We start from the raw sequence: 20537 nt of genomic DNA, 5'->3' as shown, positions 1-20537 counted from the left end.
TCGGCGAAGGAGGTGATGTTCTGCTCGAGGACGGCATGGTCGTGTGCGACGCCCCAGGCGAAGATGCTCTGGTCGGGGGACTGCCGGATGATCTCGTGCTGGAGGCGGATGAACGCCTTCTCGCCCTCGCCGTAGATTGTAGGCATGTTTACGTTGAATATGCCCATAAGCGAGTACGCGCGATCCTCGATGCGTGTGGTTTCCCGTTCAGCGGCCCATGACATACGCTTCGCGACGCTGATGTCGTCGAGATGTGTTTCGTGTAGAAGCACGGCACGGCCGATGTGCGTCAGCTCCTCGATGGCGCCTGCGAGTGTCGCCTTGGTCCCGATCTGTTGCCAGTCCTGCGAGTAGAAGACGAGCCTGCGGGGTGCGATGAGCTCCTGGAGCGTCCAACCGCGCGTAAACCAGCGGCTACTGCGGAACGACGAGTGCGGGGACCGAGGGTTGTGATCGGCGCTCGCATCATAGAGATAGGCGTAGCAGACGGCGGCGTCGCGGTACCAGATGAACATGGAATTTATCGCCTCAGAGAGCTCGGCGGAGCTGGTCTTGTCGATGCAGCAGGTGTCGACCCAGATCCACTCGTAACCGTCGCTGAGTGCGATGGCGCATGCGTGCGAGACCTTGGCGAACCCATGAAGTTTTTGAGCGCGCTCGAGGTCCTTGATGTCGGTGAAGGAGACCTCCTCGTCCCGCCAGACGTGCGAGAGGATGGCGTAGACTGGGCGGGCGCCTTCGGACGGGAAATAGCGCAGAGTTTGCGTACGTGTGTTTAAGAGCCACATCAAGCTGTGATATGGTCATCGTGACAATTAACGGCTTCAGTCAGGAGTACGAAGGTAGAGCCGATAACGTACCGTGCAGGATACTGCCGCCACCGGTGTGCAGTGGAACCGCGAGCAAACAAAGTCGGTCGCTGGGAGAGAGCGTACGAGAGACGACACTCAGAGCGTGGGTTGTTGGTGAGGGCAGTGGCAGACAGTGTTAGCCCGCGCTACGCAAGACGTCAACGATATGTATTATCTGGCAGGCTAATTGATCGTGGGGCGTGTTTAGTGCGTGTGGTTCAGCAGTGCAAGGGGCAGTGTCAAACTAGTCGCTCAGGTGTTCGCGGACGGCTTGCCGTAACTTGGATGTAGCTGGGTAGCGTCATCCTCGTCCCGGTCGCGGAGAGAAGTATCTGCACAGGACGACTGTGTATATAAGGCCGCGCACCTCGTACGTGCCCCTGGTGGGAGGAAGTGGTCAGAAGATGAGCTCTCAAATGACGAGACGTTGATATACCAGTCAGAATGTCCGAGCTTGCATGTCTACTATTATGGCAGTGATGCGAGCCCGCTCCTGACTGCGAGGATACTCTGGTAGTGTGCTTGATTGCTGATCTTCGTTTTTTGGGCCGCCACCTGCCTGCAGATGCTGGCAGGAGACAGGCCAGATTCACCGCGGCACTGAATACTCGCACTTCGCTAGGCCCGGACAAATCCTGATGTAGATATAATTTTTACTCAGTGTCCACATGGCAATGGCGATATGGCCGAGCGGTCTAAGGCGCCAGAATCAGGTGCATTGCGGCATTGCCACTTTTACCTTCATCTGGTCCGAAAGGGCGTGGGTTCGAATCCCATTGTCGTCATTTGTTTTGCCGCAGTCGTACAGGTTGTTCTAGCAAACTGCTTGCTCCGTCTCGAAGGTCGATCGCGGAAAGTTGTAATGGGCGTCCATGGTCTCACCACCTATCTCCGCGAACACAAGTCTACTCTCTCCAATACTCTCCAGCTTCCTCTCTCGCATCTCCCGCACACCAACGGACGGAATGCAGACGGAGAGGGCCAAATTCCGGTAGTGGTGGACGGCTGGTCGTGAGTCTTCCTGTACCACTCTTTCTGGTCAACCGTCGCTTACAACACACTTACTTTGTCTTCAGATTCATCTTTGAAGTTGTCCACTGCGCCGATCTCCCATGGGTCTATGGCGGCGAATATACGCAGCTGTCTCAGCTTGTTAGACAGGTCGTCCACGCGTGGATAGAGGTCGGCCTCGACCTGCACTTCGTTTTCGATGGTGAGTATCTTCATTCTGGCTACGAGCTTTCCCGCAAGAGCAAGAGATCTCCCGGGTACCCTGCCGCAGGATGTCTTTCGCAGCCCTCTTCAGCTTGGCTCCGTTATGACCTCCTGCGGTTTGGGCTCGGTCCTGGCGTACATGGCCCGAGCACCAGAAAGCGGTGGCTCGGTTAGAAAGCAACGAACAAAGTGATCACGAAGTCGTGATGTGACTGTATAGAGCATGCATGGTATCCGCATTACCGACGAAGCAGGAGACACATATGTTGCTGCGCCACCGCAAAAACATTTCCCTCTGTGTTACGGTACGAAGGACTATCCCTCGGCGCGCGCATGGGGGGATATAGGCTTTCTTCCGTTTGCGGTCAAAGCACCGGAGAGTATAGAGGTGAACTGACGGAACACTGCGAATTGCAGGAATCCGCCACATTCCGTGCACGCCATCATATCGCTTCGCTCAGTACTGGAGGCGCTGCCGCTACTCCCTGTGATACTCGGGTTTTTTTCCCGAATGTGAGGGTCGTTGCAGGTCTTTGACCAGGCCGTGTACGCATGCGGTTAACGTTACCTTGCATGTGCGTCGTCTTATGTCTATGTTTTGCGGGACTCTAGTTGTGAACAGTAGCTGACTCCCCGCAGGCCCATACCCTACCCTCAAGTTCCCGACCCTGATCTCGCGCCACACCCAAAACCAGGTCCAAAATGCGCTGCTCTTCTTTCGCACCTCCGCCACCGCTCGCGCAGCACCGCGCTTCCTCCGCGAAACTGCCATGCTGCCGCCACTGTCGTACGGCGTGTGCGTCGACACGCTGGTCGAGCTCGCAGCCGGGGCGCATGCAGGCCGGCTACATGTGCACATTGCGGACGAAGAAGGCGACCCGTACGCCGTCGCACTTGCTGGACGACTGAATGCCTATGTCGCTGGGCGAGACTCGGACTTCGTCGTGCTGAACACGGAAGGATACCAGGGATACATCCCGCTCGACGAGATGGTCTGGACCGCGGCGAACGCGGGGGATGGAGACGGCAGCGTCTACTCGCTGGACACGGAACCGGACGTGGACGACGGCGGCTTCAAGCCCGCACGTTCAGGCAAGGCGCGCAAAAAACGCGCCGTGGCAGACCAGCAGGCCGGGCGCGGGATTATCCCTCCAGACGACACGCAAGGCCTCGCGCTTTCGTTCACGGTCTACAGCCCCGCGACGCTTGCTGCACACCTCGACATCCCCGCGTCGCTCCTCCCGCTGCTGGGAGCGCTCGTCGGGAACGACTTCACCGGGTCCTCAGACGACGCGGGCGCCGCGGGCAGCCGCCGCGCGAACCTGCAGCGGCTCTTCTTCGAGCGGCAGCTGACGCTTGGACAGCGTATCGCACGCACCGCGAGCACACTCAGCGGGCTGCTCGCCGCCGCGTTCGGGCAGCCCGCCCCAGGGGTGCAGAAGAAACGGACGAAGAAGCCGATCGGGAGCGTGATGGAGCTCATCGACGCGGCGGTGGGCGCGCTGCTGCTGCGTCCGCTGGATACGTTCGGCCCGGGCGAGCGGGAGGCGGTCGTAGAGCGCGTCGTGGAGGCGACGCTGCAGTATGCGATCCCGCGCCCGCCGGACGAGGAGGAGGCGGGCGGGGAGGGGTGGGTGTCGGAGGTGTGCGCGCTGCATGTCGCAGAGGCGTGTCCGTTGTTCGCGTCGCTCTCGAGGCTGGTGGCGCCGGTTCCTGGGGACGTGACGCCGGAGGACGTGCCGCTGGGGAAGAAGCTCGCGGGGGAGGACGCACATGCGGCGGTGAGGGCGGCGTATGTCGCGGCGTACAGGCGCGGGGAGATGAACCCGCATGTGCTGGACGCGGTGCAGAGCGCGACGGCGTGGCCGTGGCTGTTCCTGGAGGACCCGGACAAGGAATGCGTCGAGCGCAGTGTGGGGCGGCCGATCCGCGAGTGGATGTATGCGGTGCTCGATGCGAGCGTCGGGCTCCCGAGTCCGCCGGTGCCGGAGGGCGAAGAGGCCAATGCGGATGAGGATGAGGACGAGGATGAGGACGAGCTGATCGACGTCGTGGAGGAAGACGACGACGTGGACCCGCTGGCGCGGCTGCGCGGCGCGCTGAAGGAGCTGGACAGCGACGACGAGGACGGGGAGAGCGCGGACGACAGCCCACCACCGTCCATTCCGTCGACCTCTGCGAGTTCCCAGCCGAAAATTATCACAGAGTACGTCCGGCGCGGGACGCGTCTCGCCCCCGAGGAAGTCGCAGTCCCCCCGCTCGCCGAGCTCCTCCGTACCATCGCACTCGAGAGCCCCGTGCACCCGCGCACGCGCCTCCCGCTACCCCCGCCTCTCTGGCCTAGGGAAGCGCGGCGACGCCTGCTGCTGGGCGCACTCGAGTCGGACGGCCCCGCGGTCGCGGCGCTGCCGGACGACCGCGTGCTGGGCGTGGCGGCGCTGCGGTTCGTCGTGCGCCGGATGCACGTGCGCGCGCTGGAGGCCCCGGGCGTGAAGGAGCGCCAGCAGGAGCGGTGGACGCGCGCGGAGGCGCGTGCGTTCCTCGCGTGTGTCCGGCCAGAGGGCCAGGTGGAGGCGGACGGGGAGCAGCAGGTGCCGATTCTGGAGCGGCACGTCCAGCTCGTTGCGCAGATCGGGGCGGCGCTCGGGGCGGCGGAGCGGCTCGCGCAGGTGCTGCTGCTCGCCCCGGGGATCGCGAGTCCTGCGAGGTACTTCTCGGGGGCGCGGTTCCATGCGCTGTTGAGTGGGGATGGCGCGCTCGGGGCGGAAGTGGAGGAGGGCGTGTGGGCGGCGTGTGTGGAGGGACTGGAGGACGCGTTCGCGGCGCTGCCGCAGAGGAAGAGCAAGAAGGAGAAGAGGGGGAAGGGTGTGGTACAGGCGCCGCCGATTTCGAGGGGGGCGTCGAAGGGCAAGTCAATGTTTGAGCTGCTCGCGGACGTGGATGCGTGAGCGGCGGGGAGGGTGCGGTCGGTGTGCGTGTACAGGTGTGCGTGTACGATGCTCTGCAGTATCTAAAATATGTTGTATACATGTGACATTCTGTTTGCCTATGAAGTGTACTCTGTTGGTGTGATAACATATTGCTCACCTAAGGCTACAGGTTCGGGCGGCGGTCGACGAGGGTTCGGAGGATCGGAGGATGCCATATGCTGGGCGCTTATGGGGGATAGCAGCCGACGACGTCAGCGGACACTTTTGTGCTCGAGCCACGACCTCTCCCTCCCTCCACCGTCCTCTGCCTGCCTTCTCGCCTCATCATCATCGCACGCATATACTCTCTGGTCCTAGCCTCTGGACCTGCTCTTGACCGACTCTGGGAGGAAATATTCGCTGCGTCCACAGTATATCCTTCAGCTTCCGACAGCCCGCATAGGTTCTCTCCGCTTCCAAGTCTCTGCTCCGCTGCTGCCAACTATCGTCTTTCTGGAGAGCTGTGACTCAGATATGCTACGAAGAGCCCTGCCTGTCCTATGCTCTCCGCTTCGAGCTTCTCCACGGCTGTCCGCCCGCCGTCTCGTCCACGCTCGCCATGCCCCGAGCGCACCAACGCTAGTCGGGAGTAGCGCACACGCCGCAGTTCCACCTGCTGCTGTCCACCGGAGACACGCAACGTACGTGTTTTCCCATGTTTATCTTTACTCTCGCGGGCTTCACCTGGGTGGCATTTTTCTTATGGGACGGGTGGAAAGGCGGGTATGATACCTGCCACTGTTTGCAAGGTCACGGCGAGGCACTCTTCCCCCGTGCGAACGAATCTCGATATACATTTTAGTTTCCAGGTCCGCCCGCAGGGATGTATGCGCGTCAAATAGATGGGCTGAATATGCTATAAGCTAGACGCGTCGCCAATGGCATCTCACCAAAATCTGTGCTCATCGTAAACAAGCTTCGCACAAAGCCAGTCGTGGACGCCATCGACACCCTACTAAAGTAAGTGCTCACTCATAGCTCACCGTCTTACCGCGCGCTCAGCGGGCCGTGAAGGTATATCGGCGAGAAATACCCTGATGTCCAGGTATACCATGAGGACCGACCAGATATACCAGAAGCTGCAACAGTATGGCATCCAGGTAGGGCCGTAAGTCAAAGTTTGCTATGCGTAGACTTACGTTGCGCACCAGGTCCGAATGCTGCACCAATTGACCTGGTGATTACTCTGGGTGGGGACGGCACCATCCTGCATGCTTCCTCGCTGTTCAAAACGGGCGCCGTGCCCCCAGTCCTGAGTTTCTCGATGGGCACGCTCGGATTCTTGCTGCCGTTCCGTACGTACTACCATCCAATCACCCGAAGGCTCGTCATTGTACTTACACTGTTTATTTTCCAGACATCGACGACTACACGAAAGCCATCGACAGCGCGTTCGAGGGCCGGATCACGGTCCTGCACCGGATGCGTCTGTCATGCACGTTCCAGGACTCAGGTGGCGAGCGCATCGACACGCAAGCGGAAGGTAACCTCTTCCCGCGGAGAGACTCGACGATGGCCCGCGCTGACCACGCTCGCATCGGACAGACTGGCAGGTCATGAACGAGATCGCGCTGCACCGCGGCTCGAGCCCGCACCTGAACACGATCGACGTCTTCGTCGACGGCCAGCATCTCACTGAAGCCGTCGTGCGTCCCCCACCCGTCCCCCCTTTGCCACCGTTTGTTTTCTGACGTGTTAGGGTATCAGTCCGACGGGCTGATCGTGTCGACGCCGACGGGCTCGACGGCGTACTCGCTCTCTGCGGGCGGGCCGATCGTGCACCCGTCGCTGAGCGCGATCGTGCTGACGCCCATCTGCCCGCGCAGCCTCTCCTTCCGCCCGCTCGTCTTCCCCTCCTCGTCCGCGATCACGCTCCGGGTACGTCCGCGCCCCTCTCCCTTCCCTTCCTCGTCTTCTGCGTACGGGCGCTGACGTTGGGACCCGGAGCAGATCAGCGAGCGGAGCCGGGCGTCGGCGGGGCTGTCGATGGACGGGCAGGTGTCGCACGTGCTGAGCCCGGGCGAGGCGGTCACGGTGCGCGCGTCGCTGCACCCGATCCCGTGCATCAACCGCTCGTCGATCAGCGAGCCGCCCGAGATGCGCGAGGGCGGCGGGGAGGGCGCGGGCCCGGGAAAGGAGGACGACTGGGTGCGGGATATCAATAATTTGCTGCAGTACAATGCGACGTTCCGGAGCAAGGCGTTGACACGGCATTTGCGGTGAGGGGAGAGAGGATGTTTATAGGTGCGTGAGTGGGGTGGGCTGCGGTGTGTGGTCTGTGGGTGCTGATGGTTGTGAGCAGCGTGTAGGACGAATGAGGGAGTCTTTTGAAATGTGATGCAGCTTGTGGTGCAGCCGCACGCATCGCTATATGTGCGGTGCATACTCCGTTTAATAGGGTTCCGGGTCCAGAAACTGCACTACTTGGATCGATCGGCGAGTACGTGTGTGCCGCGGTGCGTGCGGGGACCCACAAGCTGTACCCCGCGGTGGCATATTCGACAACGCTTAATTTTACTTCCCCTTCAGCATCTCACGCGTACGATCATCACAGACCAGTGTACGCCTGAGGGTGTGGTCGGCAGTTTGATCGAGACGCTGTGGTACGGGCGAACTGTGGCTGCGTCGCGGGTAAAGCTCCTGCGGACGCTGGCGTCCTAGGATTGTCCCCAACGGGAAAGTGACGTCTGTGACCATCTGGGACTCACCCTTCAATATCGCCGGGCCCATTCCTCTCCACGGGGCTAACACCGCCCAGGAACACCTACTCGTCAGACCGCAGGGAAAACCTGTCGGCACAGGCTGAAGCACGCAGGTACGTCCGTCCGCGCGATATATCATATGGAACGCCGGCGCCCGCAAGGCGCGTGAGGACGCTGGGCTTCTGCTGCTGCCAACGTGGTCTGAGATTGGGTTTGGGTTTGTGGTCGCGTGCGATGGCGCAGCCTGCGTGCAGCGATTTGCGGGCTGCGCGCGGTGCCTGCCAAATACCTGTTGTGCGCGGTTCGCGGACACGGAGGGTTGGGGGCGTCGCGCCGCCTCCTTGACCCGATGTCTGGACATCTGGAGAACGCATATGGCTCACCGGCGTACACGCATATGGCTCACCGGCGTACACGGGGGACCGTGCTTCTGAGTTTCTGTGGAGTGCTGAATGTCATATGCCTACAGGGAGCACCGCTATGTATGTCCCCGGCTTTCCTAGCGGGCGACGTGTACGGAACGCTACGGAACGTTCAACGCTCAACGTCCACTTAGTACCGGTACCCGGCCCGTCTCCGCGCTCACTGGTACGACCGCGGACATCTGATAGAAGAGGCACTGTGGTCCGGCGACCACAATTTCCGGGACCAGTGGTGGTCCTGGCTGACGTCGGACGGAACGCTTGGAAGTTGGGAAGACCCACCGTGACACTGGGCGCGCACGAGAGGTTCTTGCGTGCTTGGTGTTCTCGCGCGTCTTAGTCGACTTCGCAGTACTGCCCCGAGGGACGCGCGGGGAGCATGAGGCGGGGGCGGCGCAGGGCATGTGCGGTGCTTAATTATATGTGGGTGGCAGGATTTGCGGCGGTGTTCCGTGGGACCGGTTCTACTCCGTGGAGAGGGGTGGATGTCGAGGCTGCGCGCGGTAGTGGTATTTGGAAAGAGAAGCTGCGTGCGAAACTTGTATCAGTCGTGTTCGACTGGGGTGAGCGCGTGTGGTTCTTGTTCAGGAACGAACCACGTACCTTGGAGAGATGGGTGTATTTTGGAGAGATAGAGGCGTATGAAATTAGCAGGGAAGGCGCGCAGGGATGTGGGGGTGTTTGACGAGTTTTTTTTGATTGTAATGGTATGCAAGGCATAGACGGCTGCCGCAAGAACATTACTGCGCCAGGAGTATGATACAGAGGGTGTATCGGGAGATCGAGAAGTAGTCGTACATGTAATAAAGTATCGTACCAGTATCCAAGAAGACAAGGTCAGTGTTGGAATTGTACATACAGGAGTCCCGGGCTGTGAGGAGGGCGGTCCGCGAGTAATGCACACTATAGCCGCAGATGGGGCGCGGGTATGAACACGGCTTGTCTAGTGGGTATGGAGAGTTGCGTGGGTGGAATATTCCTGTGGCGCAACGGTGGCGCACAGGCAGGATGGGTATGATATGGAGGTTCACGAGCGGACGCGCTTGCCGAAGAGGCTCCGCGCCCAATCCAAGGTAGAGCAGGAATCGTTGGATGTGGTGCTCGGCGTGGGCGAGTGGGACCGCGCCCGCCCATTGCGGTGGTTCGCCATGGGCTTGTTCGCGCCGTGCAGCATGGGCGGGGACGGCGCCCGCGAGGGCACGAGGAAGTCGGCCTCGTCCGGATGCAGCTTCTTGACGGAGTCGTACTCGGGGAGCGCGTCGGCGTCGCTGACGACGATCTCGGGCTTGTCGCAGTCGTAGCTAGGGGAGGACGCGGAGGGGTCGAGGGTGACGTCGAGGACCTCGAAGCGGGCGCGCGAGAAGACGACAGTCTTCCAGGCCATGGGCCCGATGCGGATGAGCTGGCGCTGCTTGTTGACGATGCCGTTTACGGAGATGAGGATGTGCTCGGGGGCGACGGCGGCGAGCTCCGGGAAGACCTGGCGCGCGAAGCGGATGCCTTCCTGTGTATGTATAAAGAGAAGAATGAGTAAAGTTGTGTAAGGAACTGTTAGAGACACTGACCTCATATGTGGCGGCGGGCGTTACGTAGACCATGGTGCCGTTGTAGCGGTAGGTAAGGACGTCGGGTGCGGGCATCATGTGTCGGGAGTAGGACGTGTAGACCGGCAGTGAGCGGGGGAGGTGGTGGGGCGGAGGATGGAGGAGATCGGAATATCGCTTGGCCATTTATACAGGAGACGTCCATACCACTGCATGGCGGATCAGCATAAAGGGCGTCCGGCGAGAATGAAGCAAGTGAGCGAAGCATCTCACAGCTTTGTGGGCGCGTAAAGCGTCGGGCACCGCCACGTCCGGCGTCTACTAGTACCTGTGCCTCTCCCAGTCTTGCGGTGCATCCGTCCTCTGCTTCCGACCACACTCGGTGCACGACTACTTTCAAGGATCGCGTGGCTTGACTTCGATACACCGACGTAGGCACCGCCGTCCTCGCTTGTGCGGCTTGTCGTTACCTGCCTGTCCCGCGGCAGTGTCCTCGAAAGGACAGCAAACATCATTCTGAATCGTCCTTTGCCCCGCCTCTACGACACATTCCTAGTACACTTCTCCGCCCTCGATCGCCCTCTACCAAAGAAGACTTCAATAAGCGTCGTCCGGGTGTCAAGGGTCTTTAGCTCACGTTTTTCTTTCATAGACCACAACAGACGCACGTGTGTACTGGATCTGGAAACGCAGTCGCTATTATGACAGTGGTGGTAACAAGCTTAGCGACGGTTGACAGGCAGCGCTATAGCCCACCACAATCTGTCGCTTGCCATGTTTGAAGGTGGCCCGCCATGTGCGGAGGGTATGCACTTGACTCGGAAGAGACGGAAGGCACTGCCGCTCGCAGACGCCTGCACAGGCAATCCCCGAATACACCAGCAAGGCCCAGGGCTTCTTCCGAGTCGCACGCCAGCCTATACACCGCCAAACATGCATTGGGCTACGGCCAGATTATACGCTCAGCTTAATATCATCACAGTCCCAAGCTTGCGGCCAGCCGCGCCCGGCCTCAGCGCCACCCGACCAGGTCCACGTTTTGAAGCAGCGCCCACGGCTGACGCCAAGGTTGCGGCAGCACAACTGCAGCATCTCTCGTCAGGCCGCCGTCAGATGACCCGTCGAAGTACCGCTACCGGATCGGCAAGCTCGAGAGGACATGGCTGGACGTCTGGCAGACCTCTGACCACCCAGCCCCCTCAGGTATGCCTGTTAGGTCAGCGTAACACCAGTGTAGACTCGCCGTCAGAGTTCGAGTCGGGCGGGAGAGCCAGTCGATAGCACAAACACCGAGAACACATGCATAGCACAATACATCCCATGTATAGTACTGTATACAAATCGCCTTGGCCCATAACATATCTAGGACACCTCGCTCGCTCGCGCCCCACACCCTACCCCCCTTGTTTGGCATTCTTGTTGCGCGCGCGCGTTTCTGCGGCTTTGGCCTGCGCGTCTGCACGCTTGCGCGGGCCTGATATCCTCATGGCGGCGGCGAGCTCCCGGTGTCGGGCTTCACGGTCATCGACGTAGGGAATGGGAGAGGTAAGTTCGCGCGGAAGGACCTCCCGAATGAGCGCCGCATTGTGGAGGGCATGCATGTTGAGGAGGTAACGGCCGATGGGCTCGTGCCCGATGATCTTCCTTGTGCGGCCGGTTAACTTGCGCTCTTGCAAGATCTGCTGGTCCTCCTGCCGCGTGCATCCACAGGCGCGGCAGTGATGCTGGGCGTTGAATATGAAAATGACGGACTGTGGGTTTACCAGGTGTGTGGGGGTTGTAAGCAGAGCAAAGCTGGCGCGCGGAAGTCACGGGTACGCACCTCAACAGGGATATGAGTGGATTGTCCGCGTCCTTCCGGGTCGCAGATACGGTGGATGACAGGCATGTTGAAGTAGGTGTCGCGCTCGTGATCAATGTCATATTTGTCGATTATGGCCACGGCACGGCCCTCTTCAGGGCACGACAAGATCTTGCTGATGCGACCTACTCGAGCAATCTAGTGACGGGACATGACCGATAAAACGATCAATAAAGCTTATGAATACATAGGCGGTGCTTCACTTACGCCTTTTTGATTCCGGAAGAAGATCCAAGAGTCCGGCTTGCAGATATCGCGTGATTGGGCTACGAGGTATTTGCAGTGATACCATGTGCACTGCGGGGAGGACAGAGCCTCTGGGATAGGGATCTCCTTCTGACCTCGTGCGACGATCCACTCGGATGGTGCTTGCTTGTCTTTCGCCATCAGCTTGACGGTCCCTAAGGCAGTCATCATGGTGTGAGCGTTCTATAGGCAAATGTATTAAGGTTCTGGTACGCACCGGCGACTAATACAGATGGGCTGACCCATCCAAGTCGACGTTGAAGTGTAGGATTGCACTGTAAGAATGTCCGGACTTTTTCTCCGGCGCGCACATATTCCGGAAGCGGGTCCATGGCACCTGCGTTGGTGCCGTCATCGCGCGCATCGCTGTCGGTTGGTGCCTCGAGAATCTGCGGGCCTGGTGCGGCGCTGCCCGAGGACTCGCTGCCCGTCAAAGATCTCCACCAGCCGCCGCTCACTTGGTGCTTGAACTGCTCGAGGCTAGCCATACGTCCTGCGATATCATGACTAGGCCCGTGATGATTTGAGTAGATGCTGCACAAGCGGAAGATGGCATTCCAGCATTCGAAGATCTCGGTCGAATACAGAACCGCGGGGCCGTGTCGCCGGATGTCGTCAACGAGGTGAGCCAGGACATGGAGCTTCAACTTGACGAGGATGCGATTAGGATCCAGTATTGCCCAGATGTCGAGGACGTTGGCGATATATGTCTCAAGGTCGGCCTAACGGATACATAAGATAAGTACGGAGAGTTCCAGACAAGAATGAAGCCGACTCACTAGGTAGAGATCTAGGTTATCGATCTTGTGGAACCACAGGACGGCGCCGAGCTCCCCGGTGGCTTTCCAGAGGTCGAAGATGACAGGCGGACAGACTCCGTCATACAAATGGAAGACGGCGAGCTGTTGCAAGATCTTGAAGTGTTTGCCGAGGAGGGAATTCGGATATTGGATGATGAAATCGTCAAGCATTGAAGTGAGGGTGAGGAGCTGGGTGAGGCCGTTGATGCTAGACGCCCGCAGTCGGACTGCGAACAGCTGCTCGTTCTTCTTGTCCCACTCGCTGTTGGTCTTATGCCACACATACTTGTCGACACCAAGCAGGTACGTATGGAGGATCTCGCAGGGAGTGTCCCGATGGACGTTGATGCTGGGTATGCTAAGAAGGGGATTATAATGATCCCCTGGACGGATGTCGCGTCGCAGCTCTGATCACGCAGGCCGCCCGCCATGGATTAACCCTCCCGAAACGACGCAGGGAGACAAATACTCACCTGAAGCCTCTGGAATATTGCGATAGGTGCGTTCTGGCTGCTCGATAAGCCACTGGAAGAGCTCTCGCTGAATATCGATCTTGATTGCGTCTTTCATCGCTTTCCGTTCGTCACCTTTTACAGAAGCATCGCGCAGGCGAGCGTCTTCGCTCATGCGCGCATTCTGGAGCTCGCGAGCTTTTGGTATGAGCTGCTCTATCCAAAACTGTGCGATCTTGTCCTTGATACCGGTTTTCGTTTGTAGCTGGTCCACGCCGTCCTGAACACCAAGACACGCAGCCAAGAGCTGTCCGCGAATTGCGCTGACAGTGCTCGCGGTCGTGCGCTCGGTACCCCCCTGGGTATGGTGCCATTAGGTTTGCATAATACCACTTACTGCTCAATCAAACTTACTGAGAAAAACTCCTCGTAGCCTTCGTCCTCCTCGCATTCTGCCGCCGATCCTCCTACTTCGCATCGTCGACAAGGACGGCTTCCCTTCCCAGTCATATGCGAGCAATGCTCAGCCTGCTGTGGGTTGTCGGCAGGCAAGATATGTGGTATGATTCTGAACAACACTTCCTGCTTTAGGATGCAATCGTATGCGGTGAACCACTTTTCGGGGCCGCTACGGTGATGAGTTGTGTAAGTTTCCGGTCCGATTCACATATTCTGCACACTTACGTATGCTCCGCAATTACTTGCATTTGCTCAGATGATGACGCATACTGCGACGTCGATACAAACTGAATAAAGTATTCCTGCTGCAGCTTCGCGTGCGGGATACTTGTGTTGGCGATGTAGACGTTCGTGTGAGCGTTGTATTGCTTCGTTTTGTTTCCTGATACATCGTCACTCCACGGCATCATCGTCACCGTGATGGTGGGCTTGCTTTTGGCAATTTGCCGGACAGGATGCGGCATGTTCGCGACCCACTCCGGTGCGGCTCCTGCAAATATCCAGGATCATTCCCGGTGTGTTTTAGCTATGGCGATACAACGCAGTGGACATATTGATTAACGTACCGCTGAACAGGAAGACGTGGCCTTGTGCTTTCAGATCAAGACAGTTCTTCCAGAGACTCGTGGCGACCACGCGCACAAGGTGCTCGCAATCGACCGCAAATACCTTGTTCTGTCATTGACGGCCGTCCTATCAGCACGGCAGCTCTTTATCATCAAAGTTTTACGCTTACAGTCTTGTCGTAAGTCACAGCGTACCCATCGAAGCTCTCTATACCGCTGACAGTAATCCATTTCAGCGGTATGACAAAGTTGCCATTTTTGAGTTGTGCGAGCTCTTTGATGTAGAAATGGCGTTGTGGTGAGCCTTTCCAGTCCGCCCACATGAGCTGACTTTGGTCTAGACTGGCGCTATCCATTCCGAGCATCTTGTTTGCTTGAAAGAACTCAGAAATGGGACCCGTAACTTCCGGGTACAAATGCATGAGCGGGCGTATGAGCGGGTTTGCGAGGTTCTGATCGATAAGGTGAGCAGGTTTCTTGCGCCTCAGCAGATGACTTACAAAGCGGAATAACTCGGCAGGATGATTGGCGTAGTACTCGTTGTTGAGGGCCGTGGTGTGGTGCGTAGTTTGAAACCCCATCATCTGCGCTCTCTGTGCTTGCCAACTCCGCAATGCTCGGAACCCCGGGACACCAGGGGTCTTACATTCTTTCATTATCCACAGGAATAGCTTCATCTGCTCGTCTGAGATCGGCGTACGGGGCTGGTGGTCGAGGAGATCAACCATAAACCACTATAGCCTTCTGGTGAGTACAGAAACACTTTAAATAGACAGATAGAATACGACTTACGGCCTGGTTTGGATAGGGCCACCATGGATTGCTGTCCCGGGAGTTAGGATCATTGCATAAGGGTACGTCCTCGTCGCTTTCATCGTCATCAAGACCCGTAAACCCTGACGGCATCAATAGTATTAGTACGGTCCACCTGCATAAGCCATACACCTCCGAGCAGGGTGAGCACATACCCATTGCTTCGAGCGATGCGATCGCTTCAGAGACTTCAGGGTCAGGGTCGGGGGATGCCTCGAACTCTGCACTGGAGGATACCGTTTCGTCCAGGTTCGTGAACTCTACACCTGCAGTTTGGAGTGCTGCCAATACATCAAAGTTCGCTGCCGCCGTGGTCCCCGCAGAGAATGTGATCGGTACATTTTCCGAATCAACGTACATGCCGTCTTCCAAGAAGGCCGTATCGAAAGGGTTTGGGGCAGGGGTCACGGCTCGTGGTATGTCATCGTCAACTTGGATGTGCGTGAGTTCATCGACCGGGTGCAGACATGCTGGAAGGGGTGTTCGGCGGCGTGGGACTGGTATCTCGGGACCGGAGGGATTCACCAACAACTTGGTGAGTGCGTCCTTATGCTTACCGGACCCCACATGCCGACCGAGTGATGTCTTCTGTAGAATTTCAGGATGTCCGGACTCCTGTGCACAGACAATGCAGTTTACGCGGGTTTTATCGTCAGGGATCGCTTCAAAATGTCCTAATTCTGTTGGTTAGGTCGGACTCTCAGTTACCCAGAATCTTCGCTTACCATTCCCGTGTATAGTGCGTTTTTTTGCGCGGGGCATTTCAGGGGTTTGAAAGCGCCAACGCTCAAATTCAGCAATCCGTGGCTGCGTTCCCGAGGCTCACGTGCATTGGCTCAGCTGTGCCAGCGCACAACAGCCGCCTTCTTCCTTCGTGCTTCCATCTTCCACTCAAAATCGCGCACCCTCCGCTGCACGCGTCCGCTCATTTGTTTTGTGGTTTCTTATATCCCTCGTACTCGCACTAATACTCCATAATGCCTGCGGTCCCGCTCTTTTCGTATGACAGCATCCCAGAGATCCCTCCCCCCAACAACGAAGACTTACTTCAGCGAGCTCTCACCGGGTCGCCACCCCCCTCCGGCGACTTGGATGGCAGTCCCGCAACCCAGAGTGCACGGTTGCGCTCCAGAACTCCTAGCAACGACGACCTTGCTGTAGAGCTTGTCTCGTCCACCCCAGCTCGACGACGACGTGCTGATGAGATGGACGACCTCGGGCAGCATGCAGAATGGGCTGCGCAACACGTCCGACTGAAGCCTGCTGGCGCTCAAGAGCTAAAAAGAGTTGCACAGGTAAGTCGTCGTGTCATACTCCATAGCTTTCTTCATTGACATTGGTTTTGTGACGGCACAGCTTGATCGTCATCAACGGGAGATCTTGACCACCGCAATGCTTCTCAAGTTACAGGAACAGATCGAAAGCATCATCCCCGCAGATGCGCAGTGGTCGATCTCAGAGAATCTTAAGGTACGTCTATATGGGTACCTTATCTATGTCGCTCAATTGGCGATGGTGTATCCTGATGATCATTTCGTGCAAGCAGGAGAAGATCGAGCTGTACACGTTCACCGTCCTATGTTCCCCCAAGCTGGCACTATATGTCGATAAGCAGGCTCCTACAAAGCTCGTCCTAGTGTGTTCGCGCTATTCACTCCTTACATTCACCCTGACTGACCATCGTTGTGACCGGCAGGGCATACTTGAACGCCACCCATCATGGGGCTACACGAAGGACATCAAGTGCGACAAATACAAGCGCGACATCATCGCGGCTCGTGTGGGAACAAGGCTGTCAGATCGCCGTTCCGATATCAAGGAAACTGTGAGCCATTATAACGTGCATGCCTTTGTTGTTGCTGAAGATGTCTTTGAATTGATATCTAGATCATGTTGTCGCTCGGGCCAGATGGCCAACCGGCCCCGTCCTCGACAACGGCTGCTTCCGGCGTGAACAAGCAGTCACCCCAGCTGCTCCATGTCGTCGATCTCTGTCAAGCCATCATTGACAAGGGCCCAAACAGTATCTGCGAGGATGTCAAGGTGACGCTGCAGATGTGCGCCCGGGTCGCATTTTTGGTAAGCACGATCTGTTAAGCCCAGTAGCCTACAGCTTCGCTCACCCTCAGTCGATACAGCGCAAGATCTTGGCTGCTCTGATCATGAATCCACGGGCGAAGTTCGATAAATACTGGAATATCGTTGATGCACAACTGATCACTCTTCGAGCGATCAAGGACGACGCCAAGATCAACCAGTATGTCTTCCACTCAGGGGTTTTGATTGAAACTGACTTCGCGCTTGTCTAATATTTGCAGGCAGCTCACCTTATTCCTTACTCAGGATCTCGAGCTGTACGGCAACACTTCGCTGCCCTCCGCTGCCGATGGGGCCATTGCTCATGAGACTCAGCGAGTCGCCGAGCAGGCCATTTCCGGTAGCCTCGATTGATGTGCTATTGACCGCCACGTCCTTGTTTCCATGCTACCGCTGCTGGTGCTACTTCGAACATGGCCTCCATGTATTACTTTAGCTCATCTTATAATGTATTCCTGTTTGCGATAAGCATCCATTCTGCTGTGTACCTGCAGCGGAATTTTCATCATGTGCACACCTTCGGGCTCGAAGCAGACAGTATTATGAATTCCCATTCTGCACACCCTGCCTGGACGCTCGCAGACGGCTTTTGGCTGTCTCGTCCGGATATATATACCAGCTAAAAACCATCTAGGCAACAGCTCGCGACCCGACTACTTAACAGGTAGAAATCTGGTCCCCAACATGCTGCTATATGGTGATATACTATCTGATCGCTCGCTTTCGTGTAATGGGTATGGGGTATGGGCAAGCGGCCGCTGATAATCTCCGCTACATCCTGCTGGCCAGACAACTCAATCAGCTTGCCGTCACAGGGACCTGGTGGGAGGCTCCAGTAATATTCGTATTGACCCTGGTGGCCGGCTGACAAGGGCGCTATCGACAGGCGCTCTGGCAGTGTGAACAAGCTGGCTCGTCTGGCATCTCCACCAGGCGCCTCAAGTTTGACGGTGTAGTAAAGGTGAGTCCCCTATATCGGCTCGTCGATCCTTCTTTGATCATAATCGCACTGCCGCAGAGTTCTCGCTGAGGCCTGTGCCCAGCTGCTGCTCTAGCAGCCTCGAGGCTTGCCATTCACTGGCAGACTTACGTAGTCCGACCACAGTAGATGGCACGAACCCTATCGCAACTTGGGACATTACCGCAGGTCCAGGGTGGCGGGTCCTGCCGCCGGCACGGCTGCAGTCTTCAGTGCAGCAACAATGCTGCTCCCTCTGGCCTCGCGCAAGTGCGTATGTGCTATGACTCCGAGAACTGTCCACGCTGCCGTACGCTCTTGCGCGCACCTTCCTCTTCGACGCAAGCGACGCCGCGCGGGGTCGATGGAGCGCACAGAAACCCGTTTTAGGCAGTTCTAGTGGTCCTTCTCCCGACTTGAGGCCAACACGTTGTGCTGCATCCCTCGGATGGTCCGCTGCGAGCTACCGCAGCACACGCGCGAGGTACCCCCGTGTGCAATCGCAGGGCGTGCTAAGGTATAGATGTGGGAGATGCGCGATCGTGTCGTTCCAAGCCATCGCGGTATAAGACGGGGTCTATCGCGCGCTGATTGATCATACTATCTCCTTCAAGTGCCTCCGATTCCCCTTTATATCTTCGCTATGGCCCCCAAGAAAAACAACAACGCTCACAGCAGGCTCAACTCTCCCGCTCCGGGAAAAGCAGCTGAGGTACGTGGGAGTGCAGCGTACCTGATCATCCCTGCAGTGCGCTAACTATATATCTGCCCGCTGTATAGAAAAGCACGCCTGGCCCGAATCCACTCACACCCCCCATTACACCGGAACGACCCACGACTCCGATGCCTAACAACTCTCAGCAGAGCACGGGTCACAGCCGTTTGAACATCCGCGTCGATACGTCGTCGACCGCAGGCGTAGGCGCGGGCCCATCGACCGCGCAAACGGGTACTGCTACTGCGACGGCTGGGCCGCCGGTGTCTGCAGTCGGGGGCCAGACCTCAAGACGCATCGATGAACTCTTGCATACTATGCAGCAGACGCTGTCCTCGCTCGCGTCAACGTTTGACGTGCTCGGCGAACAAACGCTCTGTGTCGCGACCCTGGGACCCGCCGTCGACGCTCGCGTCAAAGTGAGTTCTATATCCTCTGCTGTAAGTTCATACCTGACGTTCCCCCCAGATAGACAATGTTCGCCAGGACGTGCACGCCCAGCACGTCGAGCAAGATTCGGCGATGCAAGAGACCATGACCGATGTGCAGGAACCCGTCAAGGCCCACATCCGGGACGTGTTGCGGCCGCAGGTCGACCGTTTGGTCTCCGCGAAGGTTGGCGAGTACATTGAGGGCCGCGTTCGGGCGCAGGTGCGTAGGTCGCGAAGATCGTGCGAGTGCGAGGGTTCCTGAAGTGCGGGGACGTAGCTCGCGGCGCAGGTTTCGGAGCACGTGAACTTGGAGGAGCTGCGTGAATACAGGAGGAGGATCGAGGAAATCAAGGTCAAGCTTCATAACGCGTACGTCTGCTCCCGATGCCTTTGTGTGCCTGAGCTGACGATGTTTTCGATGGGTCTATGTCTGGGTCTGTCTTCTGTCGTCGCCGTGTACGTTCTGATCATGCGTCTTGCGCTGCCATCCCCCATTCGCACCCCCTCTCACACTGTCATCGCTTCTTCGCCCCCTCCGCATCCGATACACTAGCGAGGCGATCCGGCACAACTCGCGCCTTGAATACCCATACCCTGAGCCCATCCGGCAGCTCATGCGCCCGCTCCCCGCGCCCGGCGCCCCCCTCGGAACCCCCGGCCCCTCGAACGCACCAAACGCGGAGGTGGTAGGAGGGCCGGGCACGCCGTCGCTCGTGCACCCGCAAACTGTCGACGAGATCGTGCGCATCGACGCGGTGCGCGCCCGCCGCCTGAGGCAAGAGTATGGGATCGGGCGGGCGCCGGTGGATGGGGAGACGCAGGCGCAGGTCGATGCGGACGTGGAGGTGGAGGAGGAAAGCGCTGAGGACGGCGAAGACGGCGCGAATGGGACTGCGAACGGAGGCGCGAACGGGAGCGTCAATGGGAACGCCAATGGGAACGCGAACGCCGGGCGTGGTCGCGGCCAAGGAGGGGGAGGCCAGCGCGGAGGACGTCCTGGGGTCGGAGGTGCCAGTGGCAGCGGGGCCGGAGGAGCAGGTCGCGGTCGCGGCGGCGATCAGACCAAGGCGTCTGGCAGTGGGCGCGGCGGTGCAGGCGCGAGGACGGTGAGCCCGGAGGTGCGCGAACGGGCGCGGGTCGCGGACCTGAACGCGTTCCTGCAATATATTGGGGTGAGTGCATTCTTCTCGTGTCCACTCGTCTTTTGGAATGGAGACTCTGCGTGGCTTATGGCGAGCTATACGCTTGCCGACAGTCGTGCGTGTTTCTTCAAGGATCACGGGCGGTTGGCATGCGTCGCGCGCGCCTTTGAAGACCACGATTTACTTTTTCGCGAGTGGCGCTGCTGCTATTTGGCGGTGGCGGCATTTCACGCTATGCGTTCTCACATGTTCTCCCTTGCTTTTTGTGGATACGCGATGTACTCCTGAGTATCA

The 20537-nt window shown here is 58.3% G+C and overlaps 6 protein-coding genes and 1 non-coding gene across 7 annotated transcripts; 4 read left to right on the top strand and 3 right to left on the bottom strand.

Moving 5' to 3' along the window:
- Positions 1 to 53: 53 nt before the first annotated feature.
- On the bottom strand, positions 54 to 788 carry TRAVEDRAFT_87802 (HET-domain-containing protein; the record flags this gene model as incomplete). The annotated part of the gene is made up of 1 exon (XM_008045101.1): positions 54 to 788. A coding segment is annotated over one exon (735 nt), but the record flags the coding sequence as incomplete, so codon positions are not given.
- A 739-nt stretch (positions 789 to 1527) lies between these two features.
- On the top strand, positions 1528 to 1636 carry TRAVEDRAFT_t181. The gene has a single exon. It is a non-coding gene; the product is annotated as a tRNA-Leu (tRNA).
- A 77-nt stretch (positions 1637 to 1713) lies between these two features.
- On the top strand, positions 1714 to 5138 carry TRAVEDRAFT_173773 (PIN domain-like protein; the record flags this gene model as incomplete). Its single annotated transcript, XM_008045100.1, has 3 exons — positions 1714 to 1862; positions 1928 to 2064; positions 2706 to 5138. 3 exons carry the CDS (start codon positions 1714 to 1716, stop codon positions 5012 to 5014), a joined length of 2595 nt encoding a protein of 864 aa, XP_008043291.1. The 3' UTR covers positions 5015 to 5138.
- A 786-nt stretch (positions 5139 to 5924) lies between these two features.
- TRAVEDRAFT_132068 (ATP-NAD kinase) lies at positions 5925 to 7258 on the top strand (the record flags this gene model as incomplete). Its single annotated transcript, XM_008045099.1, has 7 exons — positions 5925 to 5995; positions 6050 to 6135; positions 6187 to 6330; positions 6393 to 6518; positions 6581 to 6681; positions 6743 to 6913; positions 6986 to 7258. Coding segments are annotated over 7 exons (972 nt in total), but the record flags the coding sequence as incomplete, so codon positions are not given.
- A 1928-nt stretch (positions 7259 to 9186) lies between these two features.
- On the bottom strand, positions 9187 to 9799 carry TRAVEDRAFT_23578 (uncharacterized protein; the record flags this gene model as incomplete). Its single annotated transcript, XM_008044406.1, has 2 exons — positions 9187 to 9663; positions 9725 to 9799. The coding sequence occupies 2 exons, from the start codon at positions 9797 to 9799 to the stop codon at positions 9187 to 9189; spliced, it is 552 nt and encodes a 183-aa protein (XP_008042597.1).
- A 1298-nt stretch (positions 9800 to 11097) lies between these two features.
- Positions 11098 to 14743, bottom strand: TRAVEDRAFT_60724 (uncharacterized protein; the record flags this gene model as incomplete). Its single annotated transcript, XM_008045098.1, has 11 exons — positions 11098 to 11454; positions 11526 to 11702; positions 11772 to 11965; positions 12028 to 12532; positions 12590 to 13017; positions 13084 to 13420; positions 13477 to 13690; positions 13747 to 14011; positions 14088 to 14196; positions 14258 to 14539; positions 14588 to 14743. 11 exons carry the CDS (start codon positions 14741 to 14743, stop codon positions 11098 to 11100), a joined length of 3024 nt encoding a protein of 1007 aa, XP_008043289.1.
- Positions 14744 to 15877: 1134 nt separating this feature from the next.
- Positions 15878 to 17351, top strand: TRAVEDRAFT_52251 (uncharacterized protein; the record flags this gene model as incomplete). The annotated part of the gene is made up of 7 exons (XM_008044671.1): positions 15878 to 16195; positions 16257 to 16370; positions 16447 to 16536; positions 16597 to 16725; positions 16788 to 16979; positions 17039 to 17157; positions 17219 to 17351. 7 exons carry the CDS (start codon positions 15878 to 15880, stop codon positions 17349 to 17351), a joined length of 1095 nt encoding a protein of 364 aa, XP_008042862.1.
- Between the last annotated feature and the right edge of the window lie 3186 nt (positions 17352 to 20537).

Source organism: Trametes versicolor (genome assembly GCF_000271585.1).
Source record: "Trametes versicolor FP-101664 SS1 unplaced genomic scaffold TRAVEscaffold_11, whole genome shotgun sequence".
Lineage (NCBI taxonomy): Eukaryota > Fungi > Basidiomycota > Agaricomycetes > Polyporales > Polyporaceae > Trametes > Trametes versicolor.
Note: the sequence above shows the minus strand (reverse complement) of the source record. Positions and strands in the feature narration are given on the sequence as shown.